The following is a 19,238-nucleotide window of genomic DNA, read 5'->3' as shown; positions in this document are numbered from 1 at the left end:
CCCAGGGCTGCGGGAGGGGTGGTGGGCAGGATTGGCAGTAGTGGAGAACTTCCAGGGGAAGGGTTGCATACCTTATCAACAAGGGTACCTGTATAATGAACATTTGTATACCTTACCCTGAATTGTACCCCACATCTTTAAAATTAAAAAAAGTTATTGGTGGATTCTAGATTTCGTTTTGAAGAAAAATGTGCTTGAAATACATCTCTTTCACTTCCCTGACCACAACTACCTCTTTCCAGGATTAGAGTCTTCCCATGGACTAACTCTCAATGTCAGGCTGCTCTTTATTTTTTAATCTATGTAAGGTAAAGTACACAGAGTTGAAGTGTAAAGTTTGATGGGATTTTTTTTTTATTAATCAATATTTTTCATTATGGCTTTGTGGGGTACAGTTGAGGGTTAGGTGTACAATTACATTTCATTCAGGCACCCTGTTGATAAGAGGTGCTTTCCCATTCCCACACAGGTATTTGCTACTGTTAATCCCACCCCCCCCATAGTTTCCCAGTACCGTCAATCTTTTCTTATAGTATTACATTGGATGTTCAAGGTCCATTATATGAGTGAGAACATGTGATGCTCGGATCTTTGTTTCTGTGAGAGGTCACTCAGTATTATAGACTCTAGTTCCATCCAGGTTGCTGCAAAATTCATGATTTTGTTCTTTTTCATGGCTGTGTAGTATTCCATCATGTATATGTACCACATTTTAAAAATCCAGTCCTCTTTTGATGGGCAGCATGGTTGTTTCCAGGTTCTTGCTATTGTGAACAATGCTGCGATAAACATACGTGTGCAGGTATCTTTTTTATAGAGTGATTTGTGTTCTTCCGGATATATTTCCAGTAGGGGGATTGCGGGGTCATATGGGAGGTTGATATTTAAAGCTTTTAGGAATCGCCACACTGCTTTCCACAGAGGTTGCACTAGTTTACACTCCCACCAACAGTGTAGAAGTGTTCCCTTTTCGCCACACCCTCTCCAGCAGCTGTTATTTTTTTTTGAGTTGTTGATAATTGCCGTTCTGACTGGAGTTAGGTGGTATCTCAGTGTGGTTTTGATTTGCATCTCCCTGATGAACCTCTAGTTTAGTGGAGAACCAGAGACAGGTTTCTTAACATAAAAATGTTTTAAAAAATTAAATGGTGAGCCTCATATTTGTCATCTTGTGATTGCTGACCTTGCTGTACAGAGGGTATCCTCAGGGCCAAAGCATCCCTCTGTTTTTGCATGGACCCGGGTCCATTTGCTTTGCAGATGCTGTAGGCTCACTCAAGCACAAGGGTCAGATAAGCCAACTCTTCCTTCCTCCCATTCTTGGAGAAGCTTTCTCCAGTAATGCAGCAGCCTCTGGATCTGTCTGGTCTCACAGACCTCTTTCTCACTGGGAGTGAGCAGAGTAGTAGAAAAGTCACCAGGTCAAGTAGGCAGAATGTGGCTTTTAAAGTCATAGCCAAGTTCAAATGTAGATTGTCATATGAAAATTAAAACCTTGGGCAGGTTATTTGACTCCTTTAAGCCTCAGTTTCTCATCTATACAATGGATGTAACAGAGACATACATCCTCTATCATGCCAGTTTGAGGTACTCTGAATTTCTCAGTCCATTAAATCAAACCCAAACTGCCTGGAGATAAGCTCATGAGGTAGCAGAATGGTGGTGGACCACAGCCTTGTAGAACAGAATAAGCATCTCTCTAGTGAGGAGAGGGTGCTTGAAGTAGACAGGGCAGAGTTCCCATTCTCATGAAAATTGGATAATTATTTGGTCCAAGAACTCAGGATAGACATTACAACATCATTGCTCATATGGAGACAGAGAGCTGTACTGTTGGATATCCCAATCCAGTTGATTGATTGATTCTTGTCTGTTGAACAGTCTTTTCCTGGAACACCTAGCACCTCATTGACAATAGTTCCACTGCAACTATTTTCATAGTTCAGTCACCTATCAAGGCAGCTACCCATTTCCTTCCTACACCCACATATCTTACTCTTCTTGTCCATACTCTGTTCCTTGTTATACCAAACCCAATTCTTTTCTGTTTTGCCTTAATAATTCTTGATGATCAACCTACAACATCTCCAAAGTTTATTAAACCAACTTTTAGCTGGGCTAAAAACTGTTACATTAAAACATGTTCACTGTTCTTAAAAGACAGAGATGGCTCATTCTTCAAAAAACACAAGTGCATGAAACATGTCCTTCTAGAAGGGAGGAGAAATATCTTCATTCATTCTGCAAACATTCAAAAAATATTTATTATGAGCCTAATTTATGCCCAGTCTTCTTATTGGCCTGAGAGAGACAAAATTCTCATCCCATAAGCCTTATCCTCCAAAAGGTTCTCTCCACTTGGACATAAGATGACAAGAAACAGCTCCAGTTTCAACATTTCTCACAATCTAAGATCTCCCTCCCCCATTTTTTTTTTAGACGCAGGACGACACACTGAAATAAGGCCTTCTTTTAAGATCTGTATAAGAACCCCACAGGTATTGTGACTGTTTCTCTGTTTTGGTCAGTGTGTCCAGAAGCACAGGCTACTGTAAGTTACCCACTTTGATCATGTGCCCATTCTTGTGGCATGTGATTGACAGCCCAATGGAATAACATGGCCAGTAGGTGAACAGGGCAAACAATACCAATAGGTATGTATCACGTAAGCCTGTGCATTCTGTATTCCATTTCCAATATTCCTATCCTATTCTGTGTGAGGTTAAATGACAAACAGTGTCACAAAATCAACAAATGACTACACTGAGACTAAGACTCAAGTATTATTGTTCTGACATATCAAGCTAATAGGCATTCAAAAAGTGTTTGCTAACCTGAATATTCATTGGGATAAGACTATGTAGAGCCTTGATATGAAACTACATTTCAGAAATGCAATTTAATAGGTAATGAATAGTCATTGAGGATTTTTTCAGGGAAGAATTACTTGTTATTCATAAAACATAGAAATAAATTATAAAATCTGACCCTTGAATGCAGTTTTATTTTACAAAATTTCTCTTTCAATGGTCTATTAAAGGAAATTAAGTACATGGCAAGATTCTTTAATTTTACACAAATAAAAGTTAAAAGACTTTTTAAAAAAAACAACCTTTATTGCATTTTTTTCTATGTGTGCAATATATACCTGTTTTTAAAAATGACTGAGAGACTTCATTTTTGAGAGTTTTAGAATCACAGAAAAACTGAAATTAAGGTACAAAGGCTTCCCATATACCTCCTATTCCCACACATGCATAGACTCCCTTGTTATCAACATTCCCCTTGCCCCCCACAGAGTCGTCCATTTGTTAAAACTGATAGACCTACATTTATACTCATTATCACCCAAAGTCCATAGTCTATATTACATTATGTTACATTATTTTATCATTGGTGTACTTTCAGTGGGTTTGGACAAATATATAATGACAAGTATTTACCATTAGAGTATCATACTGAATAGTTTCACTACACTGAAAATCCTCTTTGCTCTGCCTATTAACACCCCTTCTCTCCAACCCTTAGCAACCATTGTTTTTTTTAACTGTCTCCATAGTTTTTCCTTTTTTCAGACTGCCATATAGTTGAATCATACAATATGTTATCCTTTTCATACTGGTACCTTTCACTTGGCAATATGCACTTAAGGTTCCATGTCTTTTCATAGCTTGATAACTTATTTCTTTTTAGTGTGAAATAATATTCCATGGTCAGGATACACCACAGTTTATTAACATATGCACCTACAAGGGTGTCTTGGTTGCTTCCAAGTTTGGGCAATTATGAATAAAGCTGCTATAAACATCCATGTGCAAGATTCTATGTGGATCTGTTTTCATATCAGTTAGGTAAATTTATCACTTGTAAAATCATACCAAGAAGCATAATTGCTAGATCATATGGTAAGAGTATATTTAGTTTTGAAAGAAATTGCCAAACTGTCTTTCAAAATGGCTGTACCATTTTGTATTCCCACCAGCATGAATAAGAGTTCCTGTTGCTCCACATCTTGCCACATTTGGTGTTTTCAGTGTTTTAGATTCTGGGCATTTTAATAGGTGTGTGCAGTGGTTTCCCGTTGTTGAATCTGCAATTCCCTAATAACATATGGTGTTGAGCATCTTTTCATATGCTTATTTGCCATCTGTATGTCTTCTTTGGTGAGGTATCTGTTCAGATTTTTGCCCATTTAAAAATTGGGTTGTTTTTTCTTACTGTTGAGGTTTTGTTTGTCATTTTGACTGTTTGTGTAGAGACAGGATCTTGCTATGTTGCCCAAGCTGGTCTCTAACTCCTAGGCTCAAGTGATCTCCTGCCTCAGTCTCCCGAGTTGCGGTGATTACAAGTGCACACCACTGCATCCAGGTTCTTATTGTTGAGTTTTAAGAGTTCTTTGTATGTTCTGGATATCGGTCCTCTTCAGATATGTTTTTCACAGATATTTTCTCCTAGCCTGTGGCTTATCTTCTTATTCTCTTGACAACACTTTTTGCAGAGCTTTAGTTTTTAAGTCCATCTTATCAATTCTTTCTTTCATAAATCATGTCTTTGGTGTAGTATGTTTTAAAAAATCATCACTGAACCCAAAGTCATCTAGATTTTCTCCTATGTTATCTTCTAGGAGTTTTACGGTTTTTCATTTTCAATTTAGGTCTATGAGTCATTTTGAATTCATTCCTGTAGCATATAAAGTATGTGTCTAGATTCATTCATTTTTTTCACATGTGGATGTCCAGTTGTTCAAGCAGCATTTTTTAAAAAAGACTATCTTTTAATTGCCTTGCCTTTGCCTTGCCTTTACTCCTTTGTCAAAGATTAGTTGACTATATTTATGTAGGTTTCTTTCTGGATTTTATATTGTTCCATTGGTCTATTCATCTATTCTTTCACCAATACCACACTGCCTTGATTACTACAGTTATACAGTAAATCTTAAAGTTGTATAGTGTCAGTGCTCTTTGTTCTCCTTTGATATTGTGTTGGTTATTGTGAGTCTTTTGCCTCTTTATATAAACATTAGAATTGGCTTGTCAATATTCACAAAATAATTAGCTAGGATTTTTTAAAAAGGAATTGTGGTGAATCTATAGATTAAGCTGGAAAGAATTAACATTTTGACAATATCAAGTCCTCCTGGCCATGAACATAAACTTCTATTTATTTAGTTCTTTATTTAACCACAGTGTTGTAGTTTTCCTCATATAGATCTTTTACATAATTTGTTATATTTACAAATAAGTATTGCATTTTGGGGAGGGTGCTAATGTAAATTATACTGTGTTTTTTATTTCACATTCCACTTGTTGGTATATAGAAAAGCCATCAACTTTCTTACAGTAACCTTATATCCCACAACCTTGCTATAATCACTTATTAGTTCCAGTACTTTGTCAATTCTGTTGGATTTTCTACATAAATAATGTCATCTGTGAACAAAGTTTTATTTCTTCCAAATCTGTTTACCTTTTATTTCATTAGCTAGGACCAGTATAATGTTAAAAGGAGTGGTGAGAGGGGACATCCCTACTTTGCTCCTGATCATAGAAGGAAGGCTTCTAATTTCTCACCAGTAAGGATGTCAGCGATAGGATTTTCGTAGATGTTCTCCATAAAATTAAGTTCCCCTCTATTGCTAGTTTGCTGAGTTTTTATCACAAACAGGCATTGGATTTCATCAAACGCCTTTCCGCATCAACTGATATGATCATGTGACTTTTCTTCTTTAACCTATTAATATGATAGATTACATTAATTTTTAAATGTTAAACCAGCCTTGCATAACTGTAATAAATCTCACTTGGTCATGATGTATAATTCTTTTTATATATTGTTGGATTTTTATTTGCTAATATGTTGTTAAAGATTTTTACATCTATATTCATGAGAGGTAATGATCTGTGGTTTTCTTTCCTTATGATAGCCTTGTCTGGTTTTGTTATTGGGGTAATGCTGGCCTCATAAAATGAATTAGGAAGTGTTCTTTCTGCTTTTGTCTCCTGGAAGAAATTGTAGAGAATTGGTAGAATTCTTCCTTAAATGTTTGGTAGAATTCAACAGTTATCCCATCTGGGCTTGATACTTTCTGCTTTGGTAGGTTATTAATTATTGATTCAATTCTTTGCTAGCCATAGACCTATTCAGATCGTCTATTTCTTCTTATTTTACTGATTGTGTATTTTAAGGAATTGGTCCATTTAATCTGGGTTATCAAATTTGAGGGAAGAGAGTTGTTCATAGTATTCCTTTACTATCTTTTTGAAGCCCATAGGGTCTGTAGTGATGCTCCCTCTTTTGTTTCTGATGTTAGTAATTTGTATCCTCTATTTTTTTCTTAATTAGCTTTGCTAGAGTTGTACTGATCTTTTCAAAGAATCAGCTTTTGGTTTTATTGATTTTTCTCTACTCTCTGGTTTTAATCTCATTGATTGCTGCTCTCATTTCTATTATTCACTATTTTTCTTCAGATGCTTACTTTGCATTTAATTTGTTCCTCTTTTTCTAGTTTCCTAAGGTGAACACTTAGATTATTGATTTTAAATATTTCTTATTTTTGAATATAGTCATCTCCTGGTATTTGTGGGGAATTTGTTCCACAAATACCCTGAAGTTACCAAAATCTGAGGATGCTCAAGTACCTTATATAAAATGGCACAGTATTTTTATGTAACCTATCATATACTCTCATGTAATTTAAATCATCTTTAGATTACTTATAATACCTAATACAATGTAAATGCCATGTAAATAGTTGTGATACCATATTGTTTCAGTGTTGTATTATTTTTTTCCCAAATATTTTGATGTGAAACCTGGTAATACAGAAGACCAATTGTATATGCATTCAGTATTTTAAACTTCCCTCTAATCACTGTTCATTGCATCCCACAAATTTGGATAAGTTGTATTTTTATTTACTCAAAATATCTTTTAACTTCTCTTGAGACTTCTTTGACCCATGCGTATTTAGAAGTGTGTTGTTTAATCTCCAAGTATTTTGCAATTTTCTAACTATCTTTCTGTTATTGGTATCTAGTTTACTTGTGGCCTGAGAGCATATATTGTATTATTTCTATTATTTTAAATTTATTAAGATGTATTATATGGCTAAGAATGTGGCTTATCTTGGTGAATGTCTCATAACTTAAGAAGATGTGTATTCTACTGTTGTTGGATGAAGTAGTCTATAGATGTCAATTATATTCAGTCAATGAACAGTGCTATTAAGTTCAATTATGTCCTTACTGATTTTCAGCTCACTAGATCTGTCCATTTCCAATAGACAGATGTTGACATTTCCAACTATAATAAAGGATTCATCTATTTTTTCCTTGTAGTTCTATCAGATTTTTTGCCTCACATATTTTCATGCTCTATTGTCAGGTGCATATATGTTGAGGATTGTCATATCTTCTTGGAGAATTGATCCCTCTATCATTATGCAATCCCCCATTATGTAATTATCCCTGATAATTTTTAAATTGCCTATTACTGAAGTCTACTCTGCCTGAAATTAATATAGCTACTCCAGTTTTCTTTTGATTTCTTTTCATAGTATATCTTTCCCTATCCCTTCACTTTTGATCTATATGTGCCTTTATATATAAAGTGATTTTCTTGGTTGGGCATGGTGGCTTATGCCTATAATCCCAGCACTTTGGGAGGCTGAGACAAGAGGATCGCCTGAGTCCAGGAGTTCAAGACCAGCCTGGGCAACTTGGCAAGACCTCATCTCCACAATAAATCAAAAAATTAGCCAGGTGCGTTGGCACTTACCTGTAGTACCAGCTACTTGGAAGGCTGAGGTAGAAAGACCACCTGAGCCTGGCAGACCGAGGCTGCAGTGGCCAAGATCGTGCCATTGCACTCCAACCTGGGCAACAGAGTGCGCCTCCAACTAAAAAAAAAGTGATTTTTCTCATAGACGACATATAATTGGGTCTTGTTTTTTGATCCACTCTAACACTTTATCTTTTAATAGGTAAATTTAGATAATTTACATAATAAAGTGATTATTGATATAGTTGAATTAATTTCTACCATATTTATTACTATTTCCTATACATTGCCCTTGTTTTTTGTTCCAATTTTTGTCTTCCACTCTTTAACCTGCTTTTTGTCATTTTAATCAAGCATTTTCTTTACTTCTTTTTTTTAGTTGGGGTCTCACTCTGTCACCCAGGCTGGAGTGCAGTAGCACGCACATGGCTCACCTCAGACTCAACCTCATGGGCTCAGGTGATGCTCCTACCTCAGCCTCCCAAGTAGTTGGGATTACAGGTGCATGCCATCATGCCTGGCTTTTTTTTTTTTTTAAGAGATGAGGTCTCTCTATGTTGCCCAGGCTGGTCTTGAACTCCTGGGCGCAAGCAATCCTCCTGCCTTGGCCTCCCAAAGTGCTGGGATTACAGGCGTGAGCCACTGCACCTGGCCTCTTAAATAAGCATTTTCTGTGACTCCATTTTCTCTCCTTTCTTAGCATATCAAATATTTTGGCGGTTGTTCTAGAGTTTGTCATATACATTTACAACTAATCCAAGTGCATTTTCAAGTAACACTATACCACTTCACAGGTAGTGCAAGTGCCCTATCATAACAAAGTATTTCTCATTCTCCCCTACTGTCTCTGGTATCATTGCTGTCATTAATTTCACTTATACATTAATTATAATCACTGAATACATTGCTGTTATTATTTTGAACACACTTATTTGTTAGATCAGGTAAGAATAAGGAAAGGGATTATTTCTTTACTGCTCTTCATTTCTTTAATGAAGGTTTGAGTTTCTGGTCTACATCATTTTCTTTCTTTCTGAATAACTTATTTTAACATTTCCTTCAAAATGTATCTACCAGTAGCATATTTCTTTAATTTTTGCCTGAGAAGTTCTTAATGTCTTCTTAACTCTTGAAGGATAATTTTTCAGGATATCAAAGTCTAGGCTGGTGGGGTTTTTTTTTCTCTTAATACATTAAATATTTCACTCCACTCTCTTTTTGTTTACGTTGTTTCTAAGAAGGCAAATATAATTCTTATCTTCTCTCCTCTAGAGGTAAGGTTTTCCCCCTCTGAATCCTTTCAAAATTCTTTATCTTTGATTTTATGCAGTTTTAATATGATATGCCTAGGTGTCATTTTCTGTTTTATTTTCTATTTTTGTTTTGTTTTTGGTGGGCGGGGTGGGCATTTATCCTGCTTGGCATTCCCTGAACTTCTTGAATCTGTGACTTGGTATCTGACTTTAATTTGGAGGAAATTCTCACTCATTTCTTCAAATATTTCTTCTTTTCCTTTATCTCCTTTTTATCTTGATATTTTCATTCTGCATTAAGTTACACCTTCTGCAGTTGTCCCACAGCTCTTGGATAGTCTGTTCCATTTTTTATCCCACCTTGTTTCTCCTTGCTTTTTAGTTTTAGAATTTTCTATTGACACAGAGTATCAGACTCAGAGATTCTTTCTTTAACTGTGTCCAGTCTACAAATGAACTCATTTCATCAGCAGAAATGAAGGCATTCTTCATCTGTTACACTGCTTTTAAATCTCTAGCATTCCCTTTTTGATACTTTCTTAGAATTTCCATCTCTCTGCTTACATTACCATTTTTATGTGTTGTCTACTTTTTCCATTAGAGCCTTAATATTTTCATCACGGTTTTTAAAAATTCCTGATCTGATAATTCCAATATACCTGCCATATCTGAATCTGGTTCTGATGCTTGTGCTATCTCTTCAAACTGTGTTTTTTGCCTTTTAGTATGCCTTGTAATTTTGTGTTGAAAGTAAGACATGATGTGCTGAGTAAAGGAACCTGGTATTTGTTGATCCTTATAGAGGTTTCTACTTGTAGGTTTCTGCTTTGGTAAGTCGTGATTCTTTGTATCCATCTGTCAGTCTCTCCAATTTCAGAGGCAGCAGTTGGCCCTATGACCTCAATTCTCTGACAGATCTAAGATTTGACTTTCAGTTTGTTCAGCTTTCTATTTGTCAGGATGGCATGACAACTGCCAAGATCCTTACATGCTAGACCAGAAGTCCTACATCTGTTTTTAACAATTTTTTTGAGTCAGGGGCCTCACTCTGTTGTATAGGCTAGAAGGGAGTGGCATGATCATGGCTCACCACAGTCTCAAAATCCTGGGTTCAAGTGACCCTCCTGCCTTAGCCCCCTAAGTAGCTGGGACTACAGACATCCACTACCACACCCAGCTAATTTGTGACATTTTTGTAGAGATGAGGTCTGACTATGCTGCCCAGGTTGGTCTCAAACTCCTGGGCTCAAGCAATCTTCCCACCTATGCCTCCCAAAGTGCTGGGATTACATACATGAGCCACCATGTCTGGACTATACCTGTTTTTATCACTACAAACAATATAGAATACACTAAGCAGAAAATTAAAGTTTCTCCCAAAATATAACCAGTATTAACAATTTGGTGAGTATTTTTTGCAAGTCTTTTCTAAGCATATAGAAACATATACATGCAATTTAAACTATATATTTTTTTACAAAGACAGCATCCTATATTGTTCCATCATAGAATATCATAGACATCTTTAGAATATATATGGATCTAATATTCTCTTTTACTGCTATATAACTTTTCCTTATTTGGTTTTGCCTAATTTATTTAGTCAATCTCCTACTGAAAGCTATTAAGATTATTTCAAATATGCAATTTTGCTATTACAAATAACTTCACACTAAATATCCTTTTACATATAACTTTGTCTACTTGTGTGTTTTCATAGAATAAATTTCTATAGTTAGTGTTGCTGGGTCAGTGATTATATACATTTTAATTTTTAATCCATATTACCAAACTGCTCACCAAAATGGTTGTTCAATTTACATTCCCACCAACAGCAATGAAGGAGTGTTTATTTCTCCATACCATCCCTGGGTACTTTTAAATCTTTGCCAGTCTGACAAAGAACAAGGACATCTTACTGTAGCTTGAATTTTTTTTATTATAAGCAAGGTGAATTTTTAAAAATTTCTTCTTTAGAAATTACATTATTTTTTACTAGAATACATAGGGAAGATTATAAACTTAAACTACGGAAATCCTCAATCCTAGGTATTACTGTCAAAGTTATACGGCCCAGAAGGAACATTCTATTTTACTTCACATTCACCTGGTGAACACATCATTTGCTTAGAATCTAATTCTACGAGGTTTGTGTCATTTGGAGGGAGCAAGCTGGTAAGTATATGCTTCCCATATCCTTGTTGATTAACACAGCGTCAGCACTATTCAAGCATGACATTGGTATGCAGAACCATTACATTCAGACTGGTTAGAAACTTATTAAAGTTCTGTGCCCAGATCTCAGCACAGCAACCAAAGAGGGAGCTGGAGAGCTTGGAAGGAGTTCAAAGGAGAACCATGAAGTTGATTAAAGGGTTTGAAAAAATAAGAGCTGTGAAGGAAGGTTAAAAGAACTGTGATTATTCAAGCTTGAAAACAAGTGAAGGCTGAAGGGTGAATTAATAATGGAATTCTAATAAATAAAACTGTTACACAGTAGATGGTGATTGGCTATTTTCTAAACGTGTTCAGAACAGATGAAGAGAATTTGTACTTTAGTATGGAAATTTAGTTATATGTAAAGAAAATTTTTCTAACAGCATTAATCAAATTTTCTCAGCACCAAAGGCATTTACCTAATAGTTAATTTGATGTTCAGGAAGGTATACACACTTTCAGTCAGAAGGTTGCCACTTAATGCATTATTATTACGAGAAAGACTACTGAGTAAAATAAAGAGTAGGGTGGCAGTTAGGGAAAAAAGGAGATCAGGAATGAAGTTGTGCCCTACTCATGAAAAGAGGAGAGAGAAAGAAAGGAGGAAGAGTGGGAGGACACAAAAGAGTGAGAAAGTAAGGGAAAAGAATGCAGCTGTGTTTTGTTTTGTTTTGTTTTTTAAAGTCATTTCTTCCTTTTTACTGTTTGTATAGCGGATCCACTTAGATATTCGAGTTGGAGAACATGACCTTGATGCAGCCGTTGCTCAAGCAAAGGACAAAGTTAACGAAGTTACCTTCAAGCTTGAGCATCTAATTGAACAAATTGAGCAAATAGTCAAAGAACAAAACTATCAAAGGGTCAGTCTGCCTATTCAGCTTATTTTATCTCTTCCTGCCAAGAACACATTTCTTAACACAAAGCCCCTGAACCAAGGGAAAAATGAACTCCCTATTTTTCAGTCTTTCTTTCTAAGCTAGAACTGAGTGGGCATGCAGGGAGTAGGAAGACAGCAGTCTTTCTTCACTCTGTCTGCTGGACCATGAGCTCCTCTATGAAATGGATAGTGCCTCATCTGCCTTTAAACCCCCTGTGCCTAGCAAAGTGCCCACCAGTACAGAGTATGAGCTTACAGAATGAATAAGTGCTTCCAAATGCACCACATATGTTTGTAGAGGCTTAAATATGCTCACCTCCTAAATCACAACTTTGTTCCTGTGACATCGTTTTCTGAGTCACTGCACTGAGGGGATGTTGGTCAGACATGTGTGCAAATCTGCTTTATCACTCACTAACCTTGTGTCATCTCTAAGTTTCAATTTCTTGATCTGAAAAATAAAATAGGAACAGGTGTGATAATTAGATAATGCATGCAAGTGCTTGGCATAGTGCCTGGCATAAAATTAGAACTCAAATGATGAGATCTATCACTATTGGGTAATGTTCACTTTGATGGTATCAAATAAAATGTATAAAGTAATAGATCAAACTCCTGATATTTTACACCAAAATATAAAATGTCTTTTATTAGGTTAATTTTTACTTTCTTATACTTGGCTAAAAAAAAGATTGTCTTAGAAAATCTGATATTACACTTTGGCATAAGATATAAATTGGGTAATAATAAACACCTTGAATGCATACAGCAATCTTCCTCTCAAAATTATGAGATAAGTACTTTATGAAACTAAACCTGTCTATTTCTCTTCTGCATAGGACCGTGAAGAAAATTTTCGAATAACCAGTGAAGATACAAATAGCAATGTCTTATGGTGGGCTTTTGCACAAACGTTAATCTTTATTTCAGTTGGAATTTTCCAAATGAAGTACCTTAAAGACTTCTTTATAGCTAAGAAGCTTGTTTAAAATATTATCAATAAAGGCAGTCAATTTTCATAATGTTTGAGTTAATAAACCAAAATACCGGCATAAATGTGCATTACTTTTATACTTTAAAGTATATCAGAACTTGAAATTAATGTTATAGCATTGATAAAATGTTACTTTAACGAGGCAGCTTCTGAATTTGGTAGACTAAACGCATCATCTTAGTCGTAGTTTAAATTCTGTATTGATCAGCATAATACAAGAGCAATAAGATGTGTGCTACATATGTAATTTTAAGTTTTCTGGTCTCCACACTAAGAAGATTTGATTTTTTAAAGGGTAAAATTAACCTTAGTGATGTATGTTTCACCTAATATACAAAAATTATCATTTTAACACATAATCAATATAAAATTATTAAGATATTTTACATTCTTTTTTTAATACTAAGTCTTGGAAACACCAGTTATTTTTTACACTCACAGCACATCTCAACTTGGACCTGTCACATTTCAAGGGCTCAATGGTCACATGAGGCTCACAGGTACAGTACTGCACAAAACTGTTCTTTTAAGCCATGGAGGGCTGCCAGCATCATGTAAGGAGTATATTTTATAAAAAGTGACTTCCATCTATGTATCCAACTTCTATAATCTCACTAGAAGTTAGAAAAATAGTAGAGAGTCCCAACCCCCACCTCCTTTTTTTGAGTTGGGGTCTCACCCTGTCACCAGGCTGGAGTGCAGTGGCATGATCACAATAATCACGGCTCACAGCAGCCTTGACCTCCTGGGCTCAGGTGATGTTTCTACTTAGCCTCCCGAATAACTGGGACTACAGGTGCCTGCCACCACGCCCAGACATTTTGTTTTTATGTTTTATAGAGATAAGTTTTGGCTATGGTGCCCAGACTGGTCTCGAACTCCTGGGCTCAAGCAATCTGCCCACCTTGACCTCCCAAAGTGCTGGGATTACAGGAGTGCGCTACCTTGCCTGGGTCACCTACTGTTTTTAAAAGGGAAATAATCTCCCTAGGTCAAGCCCTTTCACCCGTGTATGTTAGAGGCAAGTAGCAGCCTCTACCCTGTCCTGGTCTACTTCTAGCCCATGGTCCAGTCACTGGATCCCAGTTCCCTAGTCCCAAGCCTGTTCTGGTCCATTCAGTCCTTCTGGTCACTGATAACCCACCTATCTCCCCCGCCCAACCTGCATGTGGTGGGCATCGGGGGCCTGGTCCTGGTCCACCTCCTTGGTCTCGCTGATGCCCACCCCCCCAAACCTGCACCTGTATGTGGTGGGCTTTGTAGGCCTGGGCCAGGCCCAGTTCCCTGGTCTCACTGATCCTCCACCAACCCGCCCCCGCCAACCTCCATGTGGTGGTCATTGAGGGCCGGGTCCTGATCCACCTCCCTGGTTTTTCTGGCCAGGCGGCCCTCACCCCATTCCCCTCCACTGTGGTGGGCATGGAGGGCCTGGGCCTGGTCCACCTCCTTGGCTACCCTGCCCCAACCCTGACCCCTCATCCTGGCGGGCATGGAGGGCCTGGCCCACCTCTCTGGTGGCCCGGTCCCCACCGCATCCCTCACTCCAGCCCTGCACCCTCCGCATGGCCTCACCTGCCCTTGAAATGGCGTCTCCTTACTTGGGGCCTCATGGCACCTGCCACGCCCAGCGCGACCCGGGGCTTCCACAGGCCGTTGCGTAGGCAAAGTCGAGGCCTACAAGGCGGGAGCGAGTCTCCACGGCCTAGCGCTCCACTTGCTCCGACCAAACCCAGCAGACAAGCGACCGCCTCGCCCCTCTCGCGCCGGTTCTTGGTACTGCGGGCCCCGCGGTTTTGGCGGGAGCGCGCAGGCTCCACTGCGCAGGCGCTGGGCGTTGTGGCGTTTGCGCATGCGCAGAGCTGCCCTCCCGCCACCCCACGGGGCTGCGGGTCCCGCTCTGCTTGGGTCTTGCCGCGACGTCGCAGACGCCCGCCCAGCATGGCCAGCTGGGTGTTCTGCAATCGCTGCTTCCAGCCGCCTGGCAGGACGTCGGGCTTCAGCCTAACCAACTGTGGACATGTGTATTGCGATGCCTGCCTCAGCAAAGGTCAGGGTGACCCGGAGCCCAGCCAAGACCCCTAACCATGGGGGAGGAGGGACGCGGCAGGGGCGTCCGTCCGCGGCTGTTGGGGAGAATGGAAGAGGGGCTGGGCGTCCACTCCACGGGGAATTGGGGTAGGCAGGGAAGGAGGGGGATGTGGGATGCCTCGGGGACTGGGAGGGGAGAGCCGCACGTGCTGCCTGTCCAGTCCACGAGGGGCTGCATCTGGGCCTGTGGGTGGCGAAGGCCAGCAGGTGCCCAGCACTACGGCAGACCTCGCACTAGTCTCTGTCTAGTCCCCGGCTAGGGACACCATGACAGCAGGCCAAGAACGACTTTGAGAGGCAGCTGGAGGAGGAGGCAGTGCGTGAGGGGGCGGGGTAGGGGGAAACAGCAGCCGCAGGAGAGCCTCCTGGCGAACAGCAGGCCACAGCAGGTCTGCAAAGGACCCCGCCCTGTCCGTGGCACTGCAGAACCATGGGGTCCAGCGGGTGGCCCCAGAGTCAGAAGTGTCTTCATTTTCCTCTCTTTGGAAAGTTTTGTTGAAGTAACGTTTATACAGAGAAAAAGGGCATAAATAAATGCAAATGGTGATAAATTTTTGCAAAGTGAACTTACTTCTGAAACCACCTCCCAGATGAAGAAACAGCACATCGCTGCCCCAGAAGCTTACACAAGAATGGTCACTATCCCGACGGACGTCTATCCATGCAGATGACCTTACACGGACTTTAACATGAAGTAAATGAAATCATACAGACATACACACGGCACTGGCTTTCTGCATGTCATTTCTGTTATCCAGCGTTACATTTGCAAAATTCACCTACGTATTTGTATATAACTGTGGTTCATCTATTTTCTTCCTTTTTTATTGAAAGTTGTTTATTTCTCTGATATAAGTAAGTTCACTGCAACATTAACCTCTTTTTTAGAACAACATAAATAACAACATGTACACATCTCAAATTTGGTAGGTCACAAAATGTAGGATGCCATCATTTTTTGATGCAACAAGAAAATAAATAAAAATTAAACACTTTAATCCAATGTTATTGACAAATCAGTAGTGTCAACTTCACAATATGAAGGACAGTACAGTCTGATTCAAATGTCCGATATGTCATGGTATTTGAGCTAAATATAATGAGAATATTAAATGTTTCCTTTTCAGTTAAAGGAATACAATACAATCACTCACTATCAAACTGCTATCATAACTCATTTACAGCTGGGGTAAAGTGACCATTTGCTCCATGACATTACATGTATCACACTTCTGTCAAACTGAAACCTTGTAAGATTTCATGTTTGTAAGCATACACACCAATCAAGCTGTCAGTTCTTCACAGTTTTTTTTAGAAAAATGTCTACATTTGTTTTTATGGATGTCAAAATGTTACACCATCATTTGTTTAAAAAAAAAAGAGATGCACATTCATGCTGTGAAGTTATTAGGAAAATACTTTTGCAAACAAACTATACAAATATTAAATACACTTCAAAGTACATGGGTTATTTTTTGTTTGTTTATTTTACAGTGTTCTATAAAGATAAAGTGCGGAGAAATCCTAAGGGAAAAAGCTACTCCCCACAACAATAGTTTAATTACAGCAGCTTTTGCATGGCAATACTTAGAGGAAGTTGGAGACTTCAGTTTCTTCAGGAAGAGAAGGATGGAAGAGGACATTTCGATTCAGAATTTTTTTTTTTTTGGTCATAAGTCTACTTTCTTCAGGAATGGTTGCTGATGCCAAATCTCCATTAAATACATTTTTTGAACAGTGAACAGGTCTATCTGGGTCTTCTAGGGGATATCATTATAAGAGTCTTTATCTGAGTAGGTTCCTTGGTGTCACTGGGAGAGTTGGTAAAGTGGTTCTTTTTTAGAGTGATTACCTCTCTCTGAACTGCAAGAACAAGGGTAGCTGACAGAATGCTTCATCATTTGAACAGGAGAAAGTGACACTGGAGAAACTAAGGGATCTAGATGGGGTAGTTGAAACATCTCAGGCTTAAACTTGGTGTTGGCTATCTTTGCACATTCCTCGAGCATTGTGATGAATGTATTACATGTGACAGTAGAGACAAGGCTTCAGTTTTGTTCTCCGTAGGAGATGCATGATTCTCATCATAGTAAACAAATTTCTGGATCGTATGAACTTACTGCATTAGGAGGTCACAGTAAAGGCGAATTTCAGACATTTGATTTTTAGAGATTCACTGGTTTCACTTCTTTTTCTTTTTTAGTCCTAGTATCAGTCAAACATGCATTGAAGCTTCCCAGCAAAACCAGCTACCTCTGCCTTTCAGCTGCATTCACCACCTTCATGTAGAAATGCTGGTTTCTGGAATGATTAATTCCATTCTTGTGTTGTCTGCTGAATAAACTTTAATTTCACAAACTGCCATCTTTATACTTCCTTTGTTACCTTTGCAAACGTCATCCTGTGAATCAAGTAGGATAGGATTCTATTATCTAAAACAAACTAACAAAGCTGCCAACCTGTGAGATAGTTGGTCCGCTTGTACAGAACCCTCCTTGCTTCAGAAACCCGTGCAGCGTGTCCTCCTAACCTGGCACTGGAAGTGGTGAAGGAGAAGGTGCAGGGCCTGGGGCAGTGGCCTGAGCCCATGCATCACCAGAATGTGGCGGCCCTCAGAGGCTGGTACAGTAGGCGCTGCATGGAGCTTGGGAGCTACAAAGTGCAGACTCAGACATCCCCAGGGGAGCCATGTGACAGCACCAATTTCCCGCTGGCATGCTTTCATGGCCTGGCTTCTCCCTCTTTCTTGCCCTTGTCCACCTTCTTGGTTCATCCATTTTCATTGCTGTGTGGTGTTCCATTGCATGGATAGACCCTAACTTACCAGTTCTATTGTTGATGGGTATTTGAGTCATTTCCAGATTTGTCTGTGATCGATAGTACTACTGCAAACATTCCTGCTCATGTCTATGGGGGAGCCTAGGTACACATTTCTGTTGGGTATATAACTAGAGGTGGAGTTGCTGAATTTTAGAAGTATATTTAAAGAGAAAAGTCTGGTGTCTGAAATGTCTATTGGAGGGAGATAGAAAATGTGGGAGAGACTGCATCGAACACATGAGAGGTGATGGGGACAGGTTGGGCTGTGTGATGGGGAGCAGTGATGGGTTTGGGAAAGGTTAGGTAGATTCAGTAGACTTGAGTCAAGAAAACAAACTAGGGAACTGGTAGTTTTCACTGTTGGCAGAACACTGGAATGGAATCCAGCAGAATGGAGTGGGAGGTTTGCAAGCTTATGTTTAGACACTTTGTGTTCTGTGAGAGTGATGAGGCAGTTGCTTTGTGTGTCTCGAAGTCAAGACAACCAGGAATATATTTGGGGAGCCATTAATGTGGAATAATAAACCAAGATACTGGAGTGTTGCGAGTCCCCAAAGGTGGAAGAAACTAGAAGACAGTATCACCTTGGAGAGAGCTTTTTTTTTTTTGAAGAAGGTAAATGAAAATAGAAGAATGTTGGTGAGGTAAAACAGAAAGTAGAGGTATTGATGAACTAGACATCCCAGCTAAGCCAAAGAATTGATATTTGAAATTATTCACTGGATCACTGAGGCAGTCACATGTGACTCAAAGTAATGCTATGATGTCGATAATGTCAGGGATTATGGAGATACATGTGCATTCATGGTGTTGGGAAGTGTGAAGACAAGCCTCAAAGTGTGATAGTTTTTTGTAGATCAGCAACACCCAGTGTTAGCAGATGACTGGATAAGGGCCTGGGGTAGAGTTAGCTTTTCAGGTACTTATAGCTCTTGAAGCCTGAGGCCATCACAGGTTCCAATAGCCCGAGTTCATTCCTCCAAAATGCCACATATGCTGCATGTTGGAACCACACCAAATGCAGGAACACATTTCTTTAAAGGGTGAAAAGTGATGGAGTCTCTGGGAAAAGTCTTGACTGTGACTCTGCAGCTGCCTAGTGGTCCATTACTCAGAGATAAGCCCTCATTAAGTTCTTTTTTGTTTTTTTTGAATTGGAGTCTCACTCAGTCACCCAGACTGGAGTGCAGTGGCTGCTCCTGGCCACCGC

At 39.1% G+C, this 19,238-nt stretch overlaps 2 protein-coding genes and 1 pseudogene across 2 annotated transcripts in view; 2 read left to right on the top strand and 1 right to left on the bottom strand.

The window, feature by feature from the left end:
• The window catches only part of LOC110595398 (transmembrane emp24 domain-containing protein 11), a 40,508-nt gene extending 27,330 nt beyond the window's left edge, over window positions 1-13,178 (top strand). The window contains exons 3-5 of the mRNA XM_021710918.1: window positions 11,082-11,207; window positions 11,963-12,109; window positions 12,966-13,178. Coding sequence (XP_021566593.1) covers window positions 11,082-11,207; window positions 11,963-12,109; window positions 12,966-13,115 — 423 coding nt within the window. The 3' untranslated portion in view covers window positions 13,116-13,178. The remainder of the gene's footprint in view (window positions 1-11,081; window positions 11,208-11,962; window positions 12,110-12,965) is intronic.
• Window positions 13,179-15,020: 1,842 nt separating this feature from the next.
• The window catches only part of RNF212 (ring finger protein 212), a 55,892-nt gene continuing 51,674 nt past the window's right edge, over window positions 15,021-19,238 (top strand). The window contains 1 exon segment of the mRNA XM_021710914.1: window positions 15,021-15,167. Coding sequence (XP_021566589.1) covers window positions 15,059-15,167 — 109 coding nt within the window. The 5' untranslated portion in view covers window positions 15,021-15,058.
• On the bottom strand, window positions 16,824-17,797 carry LOC103257331 (annotated as a pseudogene).

Source organism: Carlito syrichta, unplaced genomic scaffold (assembly GCF_000164805.1).
Source record: "Carlito syrichta isolate Samal-C Ts95f unplaced genomic scaffold, Tarsius_syrichta-2.0.1 Scaffold301644, whole genome shotgun sequence".
NCBI classification, from domain to species: Eukaryota; Metazoa; Chordata; class Mammalia; order Primates; family Tarsiidae; genus Carlito; species Carlito syrichta.
Note: the sequence above shows the minus strand (reverse complement) of the source record. Positions and strands in the feature narration are given on the sequence as shown.